Here is a 15,559-nt window from a genome sequence, read left to right as displayed (position 1 = left end):
TTGTTTCCTTTGTTTACTCTTGCTTCCTTTGCCTTCCACCTTCTATTTGGTTTTAAGCCACTAAAGAATTTACAAAACAATCCAAAATAAGCTATTTAAAAATGTAATATTTTAAATTTATTTGTTTTTCTTCCTGTTTCCTTTCCCTACATCAGACGAAAGTAAACGATCATGAATTTTTAAAGATGACATTATTTTTATTACTCATAGGATAACTATTTGTATTAATACTAAAAATAGTACAAGTGTTATAGAAATGCCAGGGGACAGGGTTTTCTGTGGCCCATGTTATTTATAGACACATGAACACAATGTTCCTCACAAAACAACTTACAGTTTGATTTGGTTTCTCCGATTTTATTATGTTTTTTCTTTGTTTGAAATGTTGAGTTTGCTTTCATCTAAAACTGAATGATAGAACCTGCCCTTTGTCTTCATGTCCCTTAAGGTAGAGAAGCAGGCGTGCGTGCACACCTTGAAGGATAAGTTAATAGCATTATGTCCTCTCCCTTTGGGTCACTCATGGTGAACATAGCACAGAGTTCTGGCTCCTCTGCTGCAGCTGTAATGAGACATGGCATTTGGAGTGACATCAGAAAGTGCAGCAATTGTTCTTAGTATGGTAGGCAGGTTTAGATACATCCCTATGATTTATATCATAATGTGAACTTGTGAGTGATTTATATGTATATATGTCTATATTTAATTATAGAAACACACACACATGCACACACACACTTGGGGTAGAAAGGAAAATTGGGTACCTAGCCACTTTAGCTACCTAGAAACTAAGTGAGAAGAGCCTCTGAGCTGCTGTTGTAATTTCCATGAGGTTTCTGGGTTTCGTTCAGGTGTAGAGCACTTTTCCTTTCTCCTTCAAAGCCTGCTTTTTCTCATTTTAGATTTCATTTTCACAAACTTAAATTTTTAGATTTCTGATCTGAAGAGAATCAAGAAAGGCTATAAGAGGGAGCATAGAGCTACAGCTGAGCAAAATGAAGCATGGGACCACTCACATTGTTTAATTAGAGATTTTTAGCACTGAATGTCTACCTGGTAGTTAAACTTTATAACAGTGGTTTAGCATCAATAAGGAAAAGTTAAATTATATTCACTACCTAAAACCTTAGCTGAAAGAACATACATGTTTATGTATGTATATATGTATATGTATCTTTTAAAAACAGAAAACTTCCATCAAAATCATTTAAAATTGAAATTTAAACACTTAAAGGCATAAGCTTCAGTTACCTAGAAAATAAAGTAATAAAGAAATTCAGTCCTTGATGATTTTGGATAAGAAATGTTATGGTATAATAACTGCATTTACACATATGGTTTTATATATATACTAATTCTCCAGTAACATGATTCTTTCACAGTCTTGATTATGTTTGAACATCACAATCAGACTAATTGCTGTATCTTAGAGATTATAAAACTGAGGCTCACAGACTTTAATGGATTGCCCAGAGTTGTAAAATTAGTAAAGGCAAAGCTAATATTTGAATTTAATCTTTTGGATGCAAACCCCATGCTCTTTCCAGTTCTCTGTATTCTGTCCAAGTAACCTGTGCCTCATTCTGTCAGCCAGCAAATGTCCAAGACCTTAGCTGGGTGTGATGGTGGAAATGAATACGGAAAATATGACTTATTCACCAGTGGTATTAAAATGAATTGACAGCTAAAGCACCTATGGATTACAAGGGAATTTAAATGTAAGACTGTACTTAATAAGTGCTGAGTGGTAAGAATGCTTGATGCTTGTATATTGTGTTACAGTTACAAAATACTTCTTGTTTTATCTTGGGTTACAACAGTGGTTCTCAAAAAACAACTTTGTCTGTACCAAAGGATATTTGACAATATCTGGAGACATTTCAGTTTCACAGTTGATGGACAGATTACTATTGGCATCTAGTGGGTAGATGCTGTAGATGTTACTAAACACACAGGCGAGGCACTGCAATAACACCAAAACCCATATGATTTTGACCCACTTATTGAACCAAATGTCAATAGAGCTGCTTTTGAGAAGCCCTATTTTATACTTAAACTTTTTGCAATTCAACAAAAATATTTTAGTAATATAAAAAAATAGTAAGACCATTATGGTTTGGAGCTATCAAGAAAACTAGGTTTCTGCCTAGCATGTCTAAGTCTCTGTCTTTGATTCCCAGCACTGAAGAGGTAGAGGGGACTTTTATTTTTAATGTATTGAAACTGGAGAGATGATTAAATGGTGAAGAGTACTTGCTGCTCTTGCAGAAGACCCCAGTTCTGTTCTTAGTACCTACATCAAATAACTCATAACTCTAGCTGCAGGAGGCACTGACATCTTTGGCTTCCACAGGCACCTGCGTTCACATGCAAATATTGCAAATCATTCATATAATTAAAATGTGTCTTGTTTGTTTGTTTACTTTCAGACAGGGTTTCTCTGTGTAGCCCTGGCTGTCCTAGAACTTGTTCTATAGACAAGACTGGCCTCCTGCCCTGCCTCCCAAGTGCTGGGATTAAAAGCATGCATCACCACTGCCCAGTCTAAAAATATATCTTTTAAAAGTTTTAAGAAAGATTTCACTGAAGAGTGTCTATTAAGCTTGGCCTTGAAATATTAGTATTTGGCTAGAGAGATGGCTCAGTGGTTAGGAGCACCTGTTGCTCTTGCAGAGGACCTTGGTTCAATTCCTGACACCTACATGGTGACTCACAGCCATCTTTGTGCAGTTCTAGTTCAGGGGACCCAACACCCCTTTCTGGCCTTTTCAGGCACAAAACACACTTGTGGTGCACAGACATATGTGCAGCCAAAACACTCATACACATAAAATAAAATTTAAAAATCAAAAAAGAAATATTACTATTGCTAACATTTATATTGCCCTGCTTTGTGTCAGTGGACTTGTCTTCCTGATCTTCAGAAAGATTAAATAACTTGCCTGGATTTACTCTGTAAATGGCAAACTTGGGGTCTGCACTTAGGTTCTGGCTCTCGAGCCCATGTTCTTCCTGTTATCCAAGTCTATTCAAGAACTTAGAAGTAGTTAAGGGACAGGGGATGCAGGAAAGAATGTAAGGCAGATATATAAAGTGTGTTTTTTGAGGCAGTGAATTCACAGCCGTTAGAATAAAGCACTGGGCTTGTGTTGTAATGAAAATACTCAGGAAAAATAACTAAAACAAAACTGTCGAAAAAGACCTTGAATGGGAGGTTGAGAATCTGTGTTTTATATAATCGATAGTTAGGTATCATTCAATACATTTTGATAGAAAATATGGTATGTGTCTTGTGTTAGTTTAGATAGATGAATATGGTGTTCAAGTTTAGGCAAGACTGGGAAGGAAGGGAAGGTTATAGTCCATGTGGGCAGTTTTTGTAGTAATTCAGGTATGAATATTGAGGCCTGAACTGAAGACTGCCTATAAGAGCAACAGTGGCTGTAAGAAGAGGGGAGGAGCTGGGGTGTAGCTTCTGGTAAAACCCTTGTCTTGCATGCCTGAGGCCCTGTGTGTGAAGAGTATGAGGAGATACAAAAGCTGCCAAGAAAGGGAATTGAGTCCTAGGGTTTTATCAATCCTAAATATGAGTTACTAGGAGAGAGAGGTGAAAACTAGCAAGCTCAGAGGGGAGGTTAGACTTATATAAAACAGTACAATTTCCAGGTTCTAGCTTTACTTTTTTGGGGGTTGTCTGACAATGACCAAGTTACTCTAGGCATCATAAGCAGGAAGATGACCCTATATATCTTCATAGGGGCAGAAATCGCAGAGCATAGAGCTAGCACAGGTTTTTTTTTCCCCCTTAGGGAGTTTTTATATTTAATAAAAAGCGCTGGGAGGAAAGAGTTGCATTTTAAAAGATCAAATGCATTATTTGCAATTTTTGGTTTAGTTAGAATGGTGGTGTGAAAGCCAAAGGGAATTTTAGTTTAATTTCTTGCTTTGAAGTAAAGGTACAAGAGGAAAAGCCATTGGATTTTGAAATTATGGTGCTGAAATATTTAGGGAACATGATATACCTTAATTTGAGAATTTTAACCGTAAAATGAAAAAACATTTAGTGACAATAGAAAGATATTATCAAGTTAAATCAACAAAGGGAGAACAATTTAAAGTTGTGGGATGTGGGACTAATATTCTTCTGGATGAAGGACCAAGTTCTTACAGAATATTTCAGAGCATTAATATATACTATAAGTGGAAATCAGGTATAGAAAGGAAATATAAGTATCTTCTCACACTGAGTGTAGAAGGTTCAGGAGTTGTTGGACAAGTTCTGAGGTGAGAAGGAAAGAGTGGCTTCAAATATAGTAAGTTTATGTACTGAATATGTTTTAGTGGGAATGGTCAGTTTGCTTAGAAATTGGGAAATAAAACTGAATGAGAATTTTTGTATGCTTGCAAGTATTTAAGAATACTTTAAACTGAGCATGGTGGCACACACCTGTGATCCCAGTGCTTTGGAGGCTGGGGTGAGAGGAACACAAGTTTAAGGCCAGTCTGGTTTTAAGACTGTGTCTCAGATAAATTTATTTTTTTAAATTAAAGTATTTTCCTTCAGAACTGTCATTATTTATCAAGTAACATACTATTTGTATAAAATGAGTCAATGGCCATTCTTTAATTATGTTTTTAATACAAGTACTTTTCATAGCTGAAGCTTATCCTTTTAAGCATTGAATATTAGCATACTTCTTTACCCTTTACTGAGTAGTGTGTCTGAATATAATTTAACTTTACCATCTTTAGTTGGAGTTAAAAATGTAATCATTTTACTTTGCTTCATAAGGTCCAAAATTATTTTTTAATTGTTTTTATTGAGCTATACATTTTTCTTCACTCCCCTCCCTTTTTCCCCTCTCCCCTTCTGCCCTTTCCTGTAGAGGTCTAAAAAAATTATTAATAATTTGTCCTAGTATTAAAGTCTGCAGACTTCTGTGTTCTGACAGTGATTTTGTTCTACTGGTATTTTATTATTTCTGTGGTCAACTTTTAGTTTTTTCTATTCCCCATTTTTGTTGGTTTTATTCTAGCTGTTCTTTTATTCAGTAAAGAGCTGAGATATGCTTGGGAAAGCCACTGCCCTTCACTTATGGACAATTCTTAAGTCAAAGTGCTTAGGCCTGTCTCTTTCGGGAAATAATCTCTATGGTGTTACTCTGTGAGTTGGGTTGTTGTTAGTTTTTTGGTTTTTTTTTTCCTTAGGTGATGTTGTTTTGAGTTGTAAATAAATTCATGGCTATATTTTAGGTTATTGGAATTGAATGGTGTTTGAGAGCAGTGGCATTATTATAGTTAGCTTTATTGATTAAAATTAAAACTGTAGATAAGATATCTAGTAATAATAGATACTGGGTCCTTGCTTCTAAAAGTTTGTATGCTTCAACTGATTTAATATGCTGAAACTGCAGGGAAACATGAAGCTGAAAAAGAAAAAAAAAGTACTTGCATTTTTAAGGACCATATCTAATGAATTCTAAAATTTTCAAGGGATTAAATTTCTCATCTAGCAAGGAAATATTTTCTACAGGAAAACATTGGTGATTCCTACAGTTTAATGAGAATTCCAGCCCCTATTTTGGGTTGTCAAATACTATTTTTAAACATGCCACTAAAACTTGCCATTTTTAGTCTTATTTTTGACATTCAAATAAGGACAGTGAAAGCTTTATTCTATGCAGCTATAAAGAATGCTACAGATCTGCTACAGTTTCATTCCTGGGAGCAAGAGTGCTGACATTTAAAGGAGTAAACATTCTGTCAGTTAAGAGTATACAGCTTGAAAATAATTATGGCATTTTCTAAGATTACATCATTATTCATTACTACATTTTTCCTTCTGCTATTATAGTTTTTCTTAAAAAAAGACAAAAAGCAAGAGATCCAAAACTTGGTGTCATGGTTGCCAGTAGCATGTTGGCTTTGTTAGAAGGAAGCGCAGAGTCCCTGAGTCCTGAGTCCAATATTAAGTTCACCTCTGCTCAGAAATAGGTCTTCACAGTAGGCTGGGACTGGAACTGGAAACTCCTTCATGACTCTAACAACCTTGGTAACTGAATTCTTTGTGGTTTCTACTTGATGAGTGCTGACAATGTCAAACTGTACCGTTTCTATCAGCCACGTATGTTTTGAAGATGAGACTAGGGGGCTTTTGTATATCTTTGTATTCTCCCCTCTTCTCAGAATTTCACTGATGATGTTATCCAACATATTTCTTTACTTAATAGTTTCTGGTAATTTCTTTAATAAATTTAGAATCTTAGGAAATTTTTGGTCCATGGTTCAAGATAAAACATCTTGAAGGTTTTTGTTTTTGTTTTTAGCTTTAAACATTGCATGGATCAGCACTGTTCCATACAGAGTCCCTTCTATGAAATAGTCATTGTTTTACCAGGTTGTGCATTGAAACCAAAACAAAAACGGTACGTTGTGGTACATAGAAGTACTACTAATTTGGAAAGCAAATGTACTATGTGGACAACATAAATTTTTTAAAATCCAATATTGCTGTATATAATACAGTGTGAAGAATTTTAAAATAACCATGAATTAGTTAAAGTACTTTTACATTTTTATCTTCCATTTTCATTTTAACTTTCATTTTTTTAAAGTCCGCAGATGCACTTTTGGTGGCCATCGACTCTGAAGTAGTGGGAGCTGTCGATATACTACTTAATCATCGACCAAAACGATCACCAAGACCAACTATAGTAGTCAGTACTCTTAAATACTTATTAATCTGGATTTTTAAGCCAAAGTAGATCTCCTGCCCCATTGCCATCTTTTCTCTCCCTCCCCAGTTTATTTTGTTTTTAAAAGTATTGATATTTTTACTTTGTAAAATATTACTTTGAAGTAAGTAGAGAAAATAATAATTAATTTTGCTTTCTGGAAACCTTTTTTAAATTAGTTAATATTATGTCAGTGTGAACCAGTATTTTGTTGAAAATACAGATTAGTTTCTAGATAGATTTTAGAAGTACAAATGATGAGGCCATAACAAACGGAAGACAAAGTAGACAGTATTTAGGTAGTTGGTGTGGAAGAACTGTTTGAGCTTAAAAACAGTAGGTGAGACTTGCAGCGGCACACGCTCTCATTGTTACAGAAGTTACAGAAGTCTCAGTTTCGGACATTGGGCAAATGTAGAGCTATGGATACTGAGAAACAGGCTTCCAGTAAGTATCTCAAATTAATAATAGATCTGGGCTTGGCAGCACACACTTAATGCCAGCACTTGGGAGGCAGAGTAAGGAGGATCTCTGTGTGTTTGAGGCCAGGCTGGTCTATATAGCAAGTTTCCAGGCCAGCTAGAGCTACATAGAGACACCCTATCTCAATGAATAAATACTTACATACATGAATATTATTATTATTATTATTAGTAGTAGTAGTAAAAATGATAGAAAGCACCAAAATTTATTAGAAAAGAACATTTAGAAATTTTCATAAAATAAAACATAAATTTTTAAAGTATAATTGCTAATCAAGTAAGTTACTGAATTTTGCTCATTTTTGACCAGATTAAGAAAAGTGGCCATGGTTGTGTACTATTGCAGAATCAGGTGTTTTGGAAAATATTTTACAAGGTATATCATAAGCAAGAAACATACTTGTGTTCTTTAGCCTAGTGCTGTCTCATCTGTTGTAGGAGAGAGCGGGCCTGCTTTTCATCCGGCCCAGCTAGCTTACACCCAAAATAATCACACAGAAACTGTATTCATTTAAACACTGCCTGGCCCATTATCTCTAGCCTCTTATTGGCTCTCACATGTTAGTTTAACCCATCTCCATTAATGTGTATCACCACTTGACTGTGGCTTACTGGCATGAGTCTAACCAGCATCCATCTTGGGCAAGAGAACCATGGTGTCTGCCACTCTGCCCTTCTTCCCAGAATTCTGTTCTGTCTTCCTACCTGAGTTCCACCCTATCAACTAGGCCGAGGCAGTTTCTTTAATGACCAATGAAAGCAACACAAGTGCAGAAGGACCTCCTACACTACTCCTCTAGAAATCTGAGAAGGAAATAAGCAAATCATTGATTTTTATTTTATGTGTAGCAGTTTGAACACCATTTGGCATATCTTAAATGTCCAAAAGGTATCTCAGTGGTAGAGTACTTACCTATCATGCCCTTAATTACCTTCCTAGTACAAGAGGAAAAAAATGAATAAATATTCTAAACAATAAGACAGGAACTATAAATAGTTGTGTATATAAACTTTGGAATATAATGCAATAATTAAAATGACTTTAAAATTTTTTGACGTCGGCTTTAATGTATCCCTGACTGCCCTAAACTCCCTAAATAACCAAGGATGATCTTGAACTCCTGAACCTCCTACCCTACCTAAATCCCTACCATTAAAGTGCTGGGGTTATAAGTGTTAGCCACCACACCCAGCTAAAGATAATAATCCTAAATTAAGTTTTAGTAATAAAAAATATTGAATGAGATAAAATGAGGATACTGAACTATACTTATAATTAACTGATGGTTAAAAGTATACATAGAAAAGGGACTGGAGAGATACTCAGTGGTTCAGAGCACTTGCTATTACTACAGAAGACCTGGGTTCCATTCCCCAGCACCCACATGGTAGCTCACAACAATCTACAACTCCAATTCTAGGGTATGGGTATCTATCACCTCATCTGGCCTCTGGGTACTGCATAGACATTGTTCCCAGACATATATACTTGTGAAATAATCATACACATAAAATAAATAATATTTTTAAAATCCTTAAAAATGCACACAGAAAAGAGCTATATAAATATAACCAAATGCCACTTTATAGTAGTCATTTCTTATTGATTGATCTAATTAGGGATTTTAAAAAATATTTTATTGGTTTTCTCAGTAGCAAGATAGTCATTGATAATGTTACTTTAAAATGAGATATTTTTGTACATTGAATTTAAAAAGTTTTAACATTTATTATTGTTGAAGATATATTAATCAGTTAATCTTTTTAAATAGTTTCAGGAATTATCATCTAACTGTAATCATAATAAAATTATTTTTAAAAACTAAACAAATTTTACTTTCATTTGGACCACTAAAAAAAAACTGATGTTATAAATAGTATAAGGTGTTTGTCTATCATGCAGCCTTTAGCAACACACACACACACACACACACACACACACACAATTTAAAAACTAGCTACAACAGGCCAGGTGGTGGCGGCACACGCCTTTAATTCCAGCACTCGGGAGGCAGAAGCAGGTGATCTCTGAGTTCAAAGCTAGCTTGGTCTACAGAGCAAGTTCCAGGATAGGCCCCAAAACTACAGAGAAACCCTGTCTCGAAAATCAAACAAAAAAACCAAAAATCTAGCAACATCAACAACAAAGTGTGACTCTCCTAGAATACTGTTTAGTTCAGATGTTGGGAAGAAACCAATAAGAATGATGTAAAAGGGGGTAGCTAAAAAGAGGTCCTTTCACTAACAGACCAAAGACAATAGAATCCCATTCAATGTCTGCCATTCATCCTGCAGTTTCTGCTATATTTTTATATTCCTGCTCCACCTTCTAGCCTGGGAACACATTTCTGTCCTTGGAGCAAGGTGGAGTGCTATTTGCCATTAGAGAAGTGGCAAGTATTAGTTCATCACCACTGTTCTCAGCAGTTGTAAGCCTTGGCAGTCCCCAGCTGGTCGATGAAGAAAGCATTTGTTGCTCTGTCTCTGACAAGGTCATTTATTCAGTCTTTATCCGAATACTTACAACAGCTCTAAAATCACCTTTTAACAACTTTTTTGTTTCTAATCAGACACAAATATTTTAATATATTTTTCTTTTACTACTTCAGTGAATTCATCCTATAGCCTTGACGTGTTGAATTGTCTTTTCACTATTAACTCTAAAATATGGGCTATTTACTTGAAAATATGTAGGTTATACTATTAGCAGTGAAATTATAAGCTTTAATCTTTTAACATCTCATAGTGGTTTTCCAGGTATAAAATGCGTCATAGGAAACATAGGACCTCTTTTCAGTTAGGACTTTAAGCCTGGGAGTAAATATAACTCTTTTCAACCAATACAATGAGAAAAAAGTAACAATTTTAGGCTTTTATGTAACTGTTACATAAATTCATGAATATGAATCTCCAAAAAATAATCGAAAAGTACACGAACAAACTTCGTAAAAGAAGAAAAGCATTTCAGAAAATATCAAAATTTACCATTATTTAAAAGAAAATAAATCAAAATTTTATTGCTTTTCACCCATATTAATAGTGCCAGTCCCCTTTTCTGTGAGTAAAACAATAGTATGAAATGAATGCATCCCTCTATTATCGAGACTATAAACCATTGAAAAGACTTTTACATTATGTATCAAGAACTTCTAATTTTTCCTGGCCTTTTGACCTATACTTCTACTTTTGGGGGAGGATCTCTGCTAATGAGGTAGTCCTAAATTTCTAAAAGGCTATTTTCATAGTAGTTTGCTGTAATGTCATTTACATTGCAGAGTATCTTGAACACAGGGTCTGTGAGTTTCCTTAAATTGCATGCAAATTTCTGTGCATGATTTTTGTCCTTGAAGATTCTGGGCTCTAGAGCAATGAGATTATTTTTTCTTTTGATATTTGAAGTATTAAGAACTATTGCTTTTATCAAGAACTATTGTTTTTATCACTGGTGCTTAGCACACTAGGATTTATGCAAAGTGTATCCTTTAGAGGGGGTGAAGTAAAGAAAGGACTAGAAGGAAATACTGTACTGTAAAATGTTATTTGAGTAGAAGGAATATGGGTATTTTTATTCTTCTTTCTGCTTTTCTGTATTTTTCAGATATTTTATAATGAGTGTACACTACTTTTACAGTGTTAATAAAAGTTACCAAAATGTGAACTTGATGAGCTTACCCTGGACTCAAACAGCTCTCAGGGAAACCTCTGCAAAAAAGTGAGAAGCATTGGAAAGAATATGCAATAGTCATAAAATAGCCAACCTTTTTCTTTAATCCTGATTCTTGAATTACTAGTGTTTTTTTTTTTGTTTTTTGTTTCTTTTTCTCATTTCATACCATTGTAGGCGAAAGGGTTGTTGTAGTGGGAGGAGCTCAGGATCCCGAGTAATGCAGACCTGGTTGAGATTGGCACCTGTGCTGGTTATGGTTCAGGCACATTAACTTCTCTGAGCCTCAGTTTCTTCATGGTTACTAATTATACTCAGCCTAATCGTTCACCGTGGGGATGAAATGGGAGGATAAATGACTAATAGTTGCAGTTCTCATTAGTTATTGATTGTGATTGTAGTGATCTTGCGCATTTGTGATGGGTTGTGACTATGCAGGGATTGGATTGTATAAAAAAAAGTAGCTTCATTACTATCTATAGGACAAGTCTGGCCACACAGGTAGAAATTTTAGTTTTTCTCATGCATTTATACTATTGCTGTTTTTAACATTCTATTTTTTCCATTTTATTCTTTTCCTAAAATTCTTGTTCTTTCTCCTTATCATGCATGTTCCTAATAGTTTTTTTAAAAATTAATTCTTTTTCTTAAAGTATTTCTTTAGATACCCTTGCTTCTTTAGGAAAATGGAACTGTACTTTAGGAATGTTGCCTATTGAAGATTATGTTATATTATATAGCATTTGTTAATTAGAATTAAAATTTTAAAATTTCAAAAAATGAGTTGAAGTAAAATGTATTATTCTTAAAACAATTCTAAAGTTCCTTATATGATATTATTTTTATTCCATCCTTTAGATAAGTATATTTTTATGTCACAGATAATAACCTTTGGACATTTGTATGAATATTTTTCAGAAACTTATGGAACGAATTCAGAATCCTGAATATTCAACAACGATGGATGTTGCCCCTGTCATTTTAGCTGCTCATCGTAACAACTATGAAATCCTTACCATGCTTTTAAAACAGGACGTGTCTTTGCCCAAGCCCCATGCAGTTGGCTGTGAATGCACACTGTGTTCTGCAAAAAACAAAAAGGACAGCCTCAGACATTCCAGGTTAGAAATTGAGGGTTTGATTAGTAGAAGAGTGATGTGCCAAGGTACATGTCAATGATGATTATTTTTAAAAAATGTTCTCTTCTGAGAAATGTGCTTGGGAGCCTTAGGAAAGTCAGATTTCTAGCTCCTTTGCTCATGAGGTGAATTCTGAAATTTTCAGAAATGTTTACCAAATGCTAAATAGGAAAATCCTTCAAGTTGTATATGAAGTTTATCTCATACTCTTTCTGATGAAGCTTTTTAGAGGCATAGTTTATTAGTTCAAGAGTAGTTCCAGGTAGCAAGAATAGAAGGGCACCACTTGCTACCTTGTAAAGAAAACAAAACTACTACTATATCATCATCATCACCACCACATGACCATCATGTTAGCTTTTTGAGATAGTCTTGCCTTATATCACTGGCTAGTGGAACTCATCTTGTAGACTGTAAAGCTGAACTTCAAGTTGCCTCTCTGCTTCTTGAGTCCTTGTGGATTGTAGGTGCGCACCACTCTTTCTGGTAGAAGCCAACTTTAAAACATTTATTTAAATATTTTTAGTTTATGTATATGAGTATTTTGCATGCATATATATTTGTATACCACATGTTTACAGTGAAGGCCAGGTCTTCTGGAACTTGAATTACAGTCACTTGTATTGGGAGCCTAGGAAACACTGAGTAAGTGAAGTCCTGAATGAATGTGTATTGTTGACATGAGCATAGCCATGTTGAGAACTTCAATGACTTCGCCCTCCAGGGTGGTAAAGCCTTACCCAGGTGAGGCTCAAGAGGAGTGACGAATATCTCATCAGGTGCCCAGGTATGAGTGTTTATGAAAGATTTTTTTAATACAGTTTATGAGTGTGCAAAGACTAGTAACTTCAACTTCCTCCTCCCAGATGTTTGTAGCCTGAGACAGCTGCCTCCAGAGATCTCCAACTGAGAATAGCTAATCCCTCCATCTGTGCTATACATATTAATGTGCTGAGAGGTTCTAGAGGTAGCAAAACCCCGCCTGATGCCAGCTTTACTGTGTGTGTGTGTGTGTGTGTGTGTGTGTGTGTGTATCTGTGCAGTTTGTCATTTCTTTATTCCTTCTTCCTTCTCACACTTGGTAAGGGCTCCAGAACCCAAGCTTCACAGGTTGTGTTATACTTGTTTCCCGTTGTGTGGATGCCAGTAACTGAACCTAGGTCCTCTGCAGAACAAGAAGTGGTCTTAACCACTGAAATATCTTTCCAGTCCACAGAACTTAATTTCTCAATAAATATTTTAGCTATTCATGCCTCTTGTTTTCCCTTTTTAGACCATATTTATCTTTACTTCTTTACTATTTATCATCTTTTCCCATCTCCCAGTTGAAATGTTAAGATCAAGAAAGCACCTGCCTTCTATAGGTCTAACAAGATCACCCCATGAACAGTTTTATTACTGTGGTGGTCAGCTGATTGAGAAGTCAGTCTAAAAAGAATAAACCTTTTCTCTGCTTTAATATGGTTTTGATTCTCATGTGACCATGTTGCGATATGGCCAGTCTTAGACATGGTAACACACATTTATAACCTCATTACCTAGAGTACTGAGGCAGGAGAATCATAAATTTGAGACCAGCAGAGGGTATTTAGAGAAGTAAAATTACTTTGTCTTAGGTATTATTATACATAGTATCAAAAGATGTTTGTATTGTAATGAAGAAAACTCTTTGGTCATTGATTTCCCTGTCTGTAAAATAGAGCTAAATATTTAATAAATAAATAATATTTATTTTATAAATAAATAATTTAAAAATTATTATTACATAATAAATACTAACTAGAAAAAGTGTGATGTTCGGTTTTTATTGGATGTACATAACTTTTAGTACTTGCAAAGTAGGAAAGCATAGAAATAGTTGTTAGTTGAACCTGCTAAGTTGAGGAGCATCAGTGTAGTGTTTGCACCTCTTGATGGCTCAGGCATCAACGTGGGTAAGGAGGGATATTATATATTCTCTTACTGTAAACAGGTGAAGCTTTCATATCCTGATCACATAGTCCCAAATAATTACAAACTGATTGACTATTCAGGCTTATTACTAACTAGCTCTTACATTTAAACTTACTTACTTCTGTTAATTTATGTATTGTCCTATGGCCATGACTTTTACTGGTCACTGACATTTTGTTTCTTGGGTGACTGCTTGTGTCTCTCTCTACTCTGCCCTTCCTCATCTGAGTCCTCAGTTAGATTGTTCTGCCCAACCCTATCCTGCCTGGCTATTGGTCAAACAGCTTTTATTATTAGCCAATGGAAATAATACATATTTTTAGTGTACAGAAGCATTCCGTAGCATTTCCCCTTTTCTATCAAAAAGGAAAATTTTAACTTTAATATAGTAAAATTATATATAACAAAATAGTTATTAAGTAAGAATTACAATATCTAGTCTGTATTTGACAAAATTAGAGAAAATATTCTATTATCTATCTTGTCTTGGTGAGTCTAAAGTTTTATATATAATTTATCTTTTTATCATAACTAAGAAAATCTATAATTATAACTGTCTAGCCTTTAACTCCATCAAAGACCTGAGTAGGAAGTAATATTACTTGAGTAAGCAGGAAGTGCAAGCAACTTCCAAAATTGTAAGAAATGACAGAAGCAGCGGGCTGCCTGAACAGTCACCCAAGTTTCCTCTGTAATGTTGGGGCATCTAACTTTGGCCTACAGGCCTAGCATATCTGACAGACTTTCCTATGAAGCAGGGAACTTTGAAGGACTGTTTTACCTTGCCTTGGCAAAACTTGGCAGTCACCTTTCTTAGTGTCCTGCTGGTCCAGTTTGAATAGTAACTATCAGCAATTGAGACAAGGACATTTCTTTGCCCACATGGCTAGCTTTCCCCATAAAGAGAACAAACTCCACACAGAGTTTATTTGATGCCCACCATTTTCTCTGGAGTACATTGTTGCTGCCAGGAGTAGATGTGTCTCACTGTCATGAAAAGTCTAAGTTATTAAAACATTTTAAATGCCATATTCTATAAGTCTTTGAAATGTTTGAAGAATATCTATCTGAACTATATCTTTGTATATCTAGAAAACCTGACTAACATGACTATAGGTTTGACTGTTATAGATGACTAACACTATTTTTGTAAATCCATATTTCTTAATTATATATTGCATTTTTAATTAAGCTGTATAAGCACAATATCTTAACCAAGAGTAGAAATATACCTATAGTATAACAAAATTAAACTTAAATTTATAGCAATAACTAAAATCTATACCAATGTAAAATATTTTGAGATTAGTGTTTGTTTTTTGGATTATAGTAGATTCAATAATCTACCTTTTTCCCCATCATTTCTATATCATGTCCCCCTTTCTTCTTTTAGAAAGAGATTAACTATGACCAATAACAATTTATAACTAACCCCTCCTTAAATGAAAACAAACATTCATAAGCAATATTTTGGGAATTTGGGCATAGTTCTCTAGACAACTTCCTGCTGATTGCTGGAACCCTGAGAAAATTTAGAATTATGGTTACATCTTGCCTGTAGTAGTCTGTGAGACTGCATCTTCTCAG

The 15,559-nt window shown here is 34.9% G+C and overlaps 1 protein-coding gene across 5 annotated transcripts in view; it reads left to right on the top strand.

Annotated features, from left to right (window-relative positions):
• The window catches only part of Trpc1 (transient receptor potential cation channel subfamily C member 1), a 58,393-nt gene that overhangs the window by 11,549 nt on the left and 31,285 nt on the right, over positions 1-15,559 (top strand). For 3 of the 5 annotated variants that reach the window (XM_087905474.1, XM_048452520.3, XM_048452522.3), the window contains 2 exons: positions 6,615-6,716; positions 11,799-12,001. In XM_087905474.1, coding sequence (XP_087761600.1) covers positions 11,805-12,001 — 197 coding nt within the window. In that variant the 5' untranslated portion in view covers positions 6,615-6,716; positions 11,799-11,804. The remainder of the gene's footprint in view (positions 1-6,614; positions 6,717-11,798; positions 12,002-15,559) is intronic. The other 2 variants (XM_048452521.3, XM_048452523.3) reach the window with 1 other exon arrangement.

The sequence above is a fragment of the Myodes glareolus genome, chromosome 4, assembly GCF_982192425.1.
Source record: "Myodes glareolus chromosome 4, mMyoGla1.1, whole genome shotgun sequence".
NCBI classification, from domain to species: domain Eukaryota; kingdom Metazoa; phylum Chordata; class Mammalia; order Rodentia; family Cricetidae; genus Myodes; species Myodes glareolus.
This window is presented reverse-complemented; position numbering and strand designations above follow the sequence as displayed.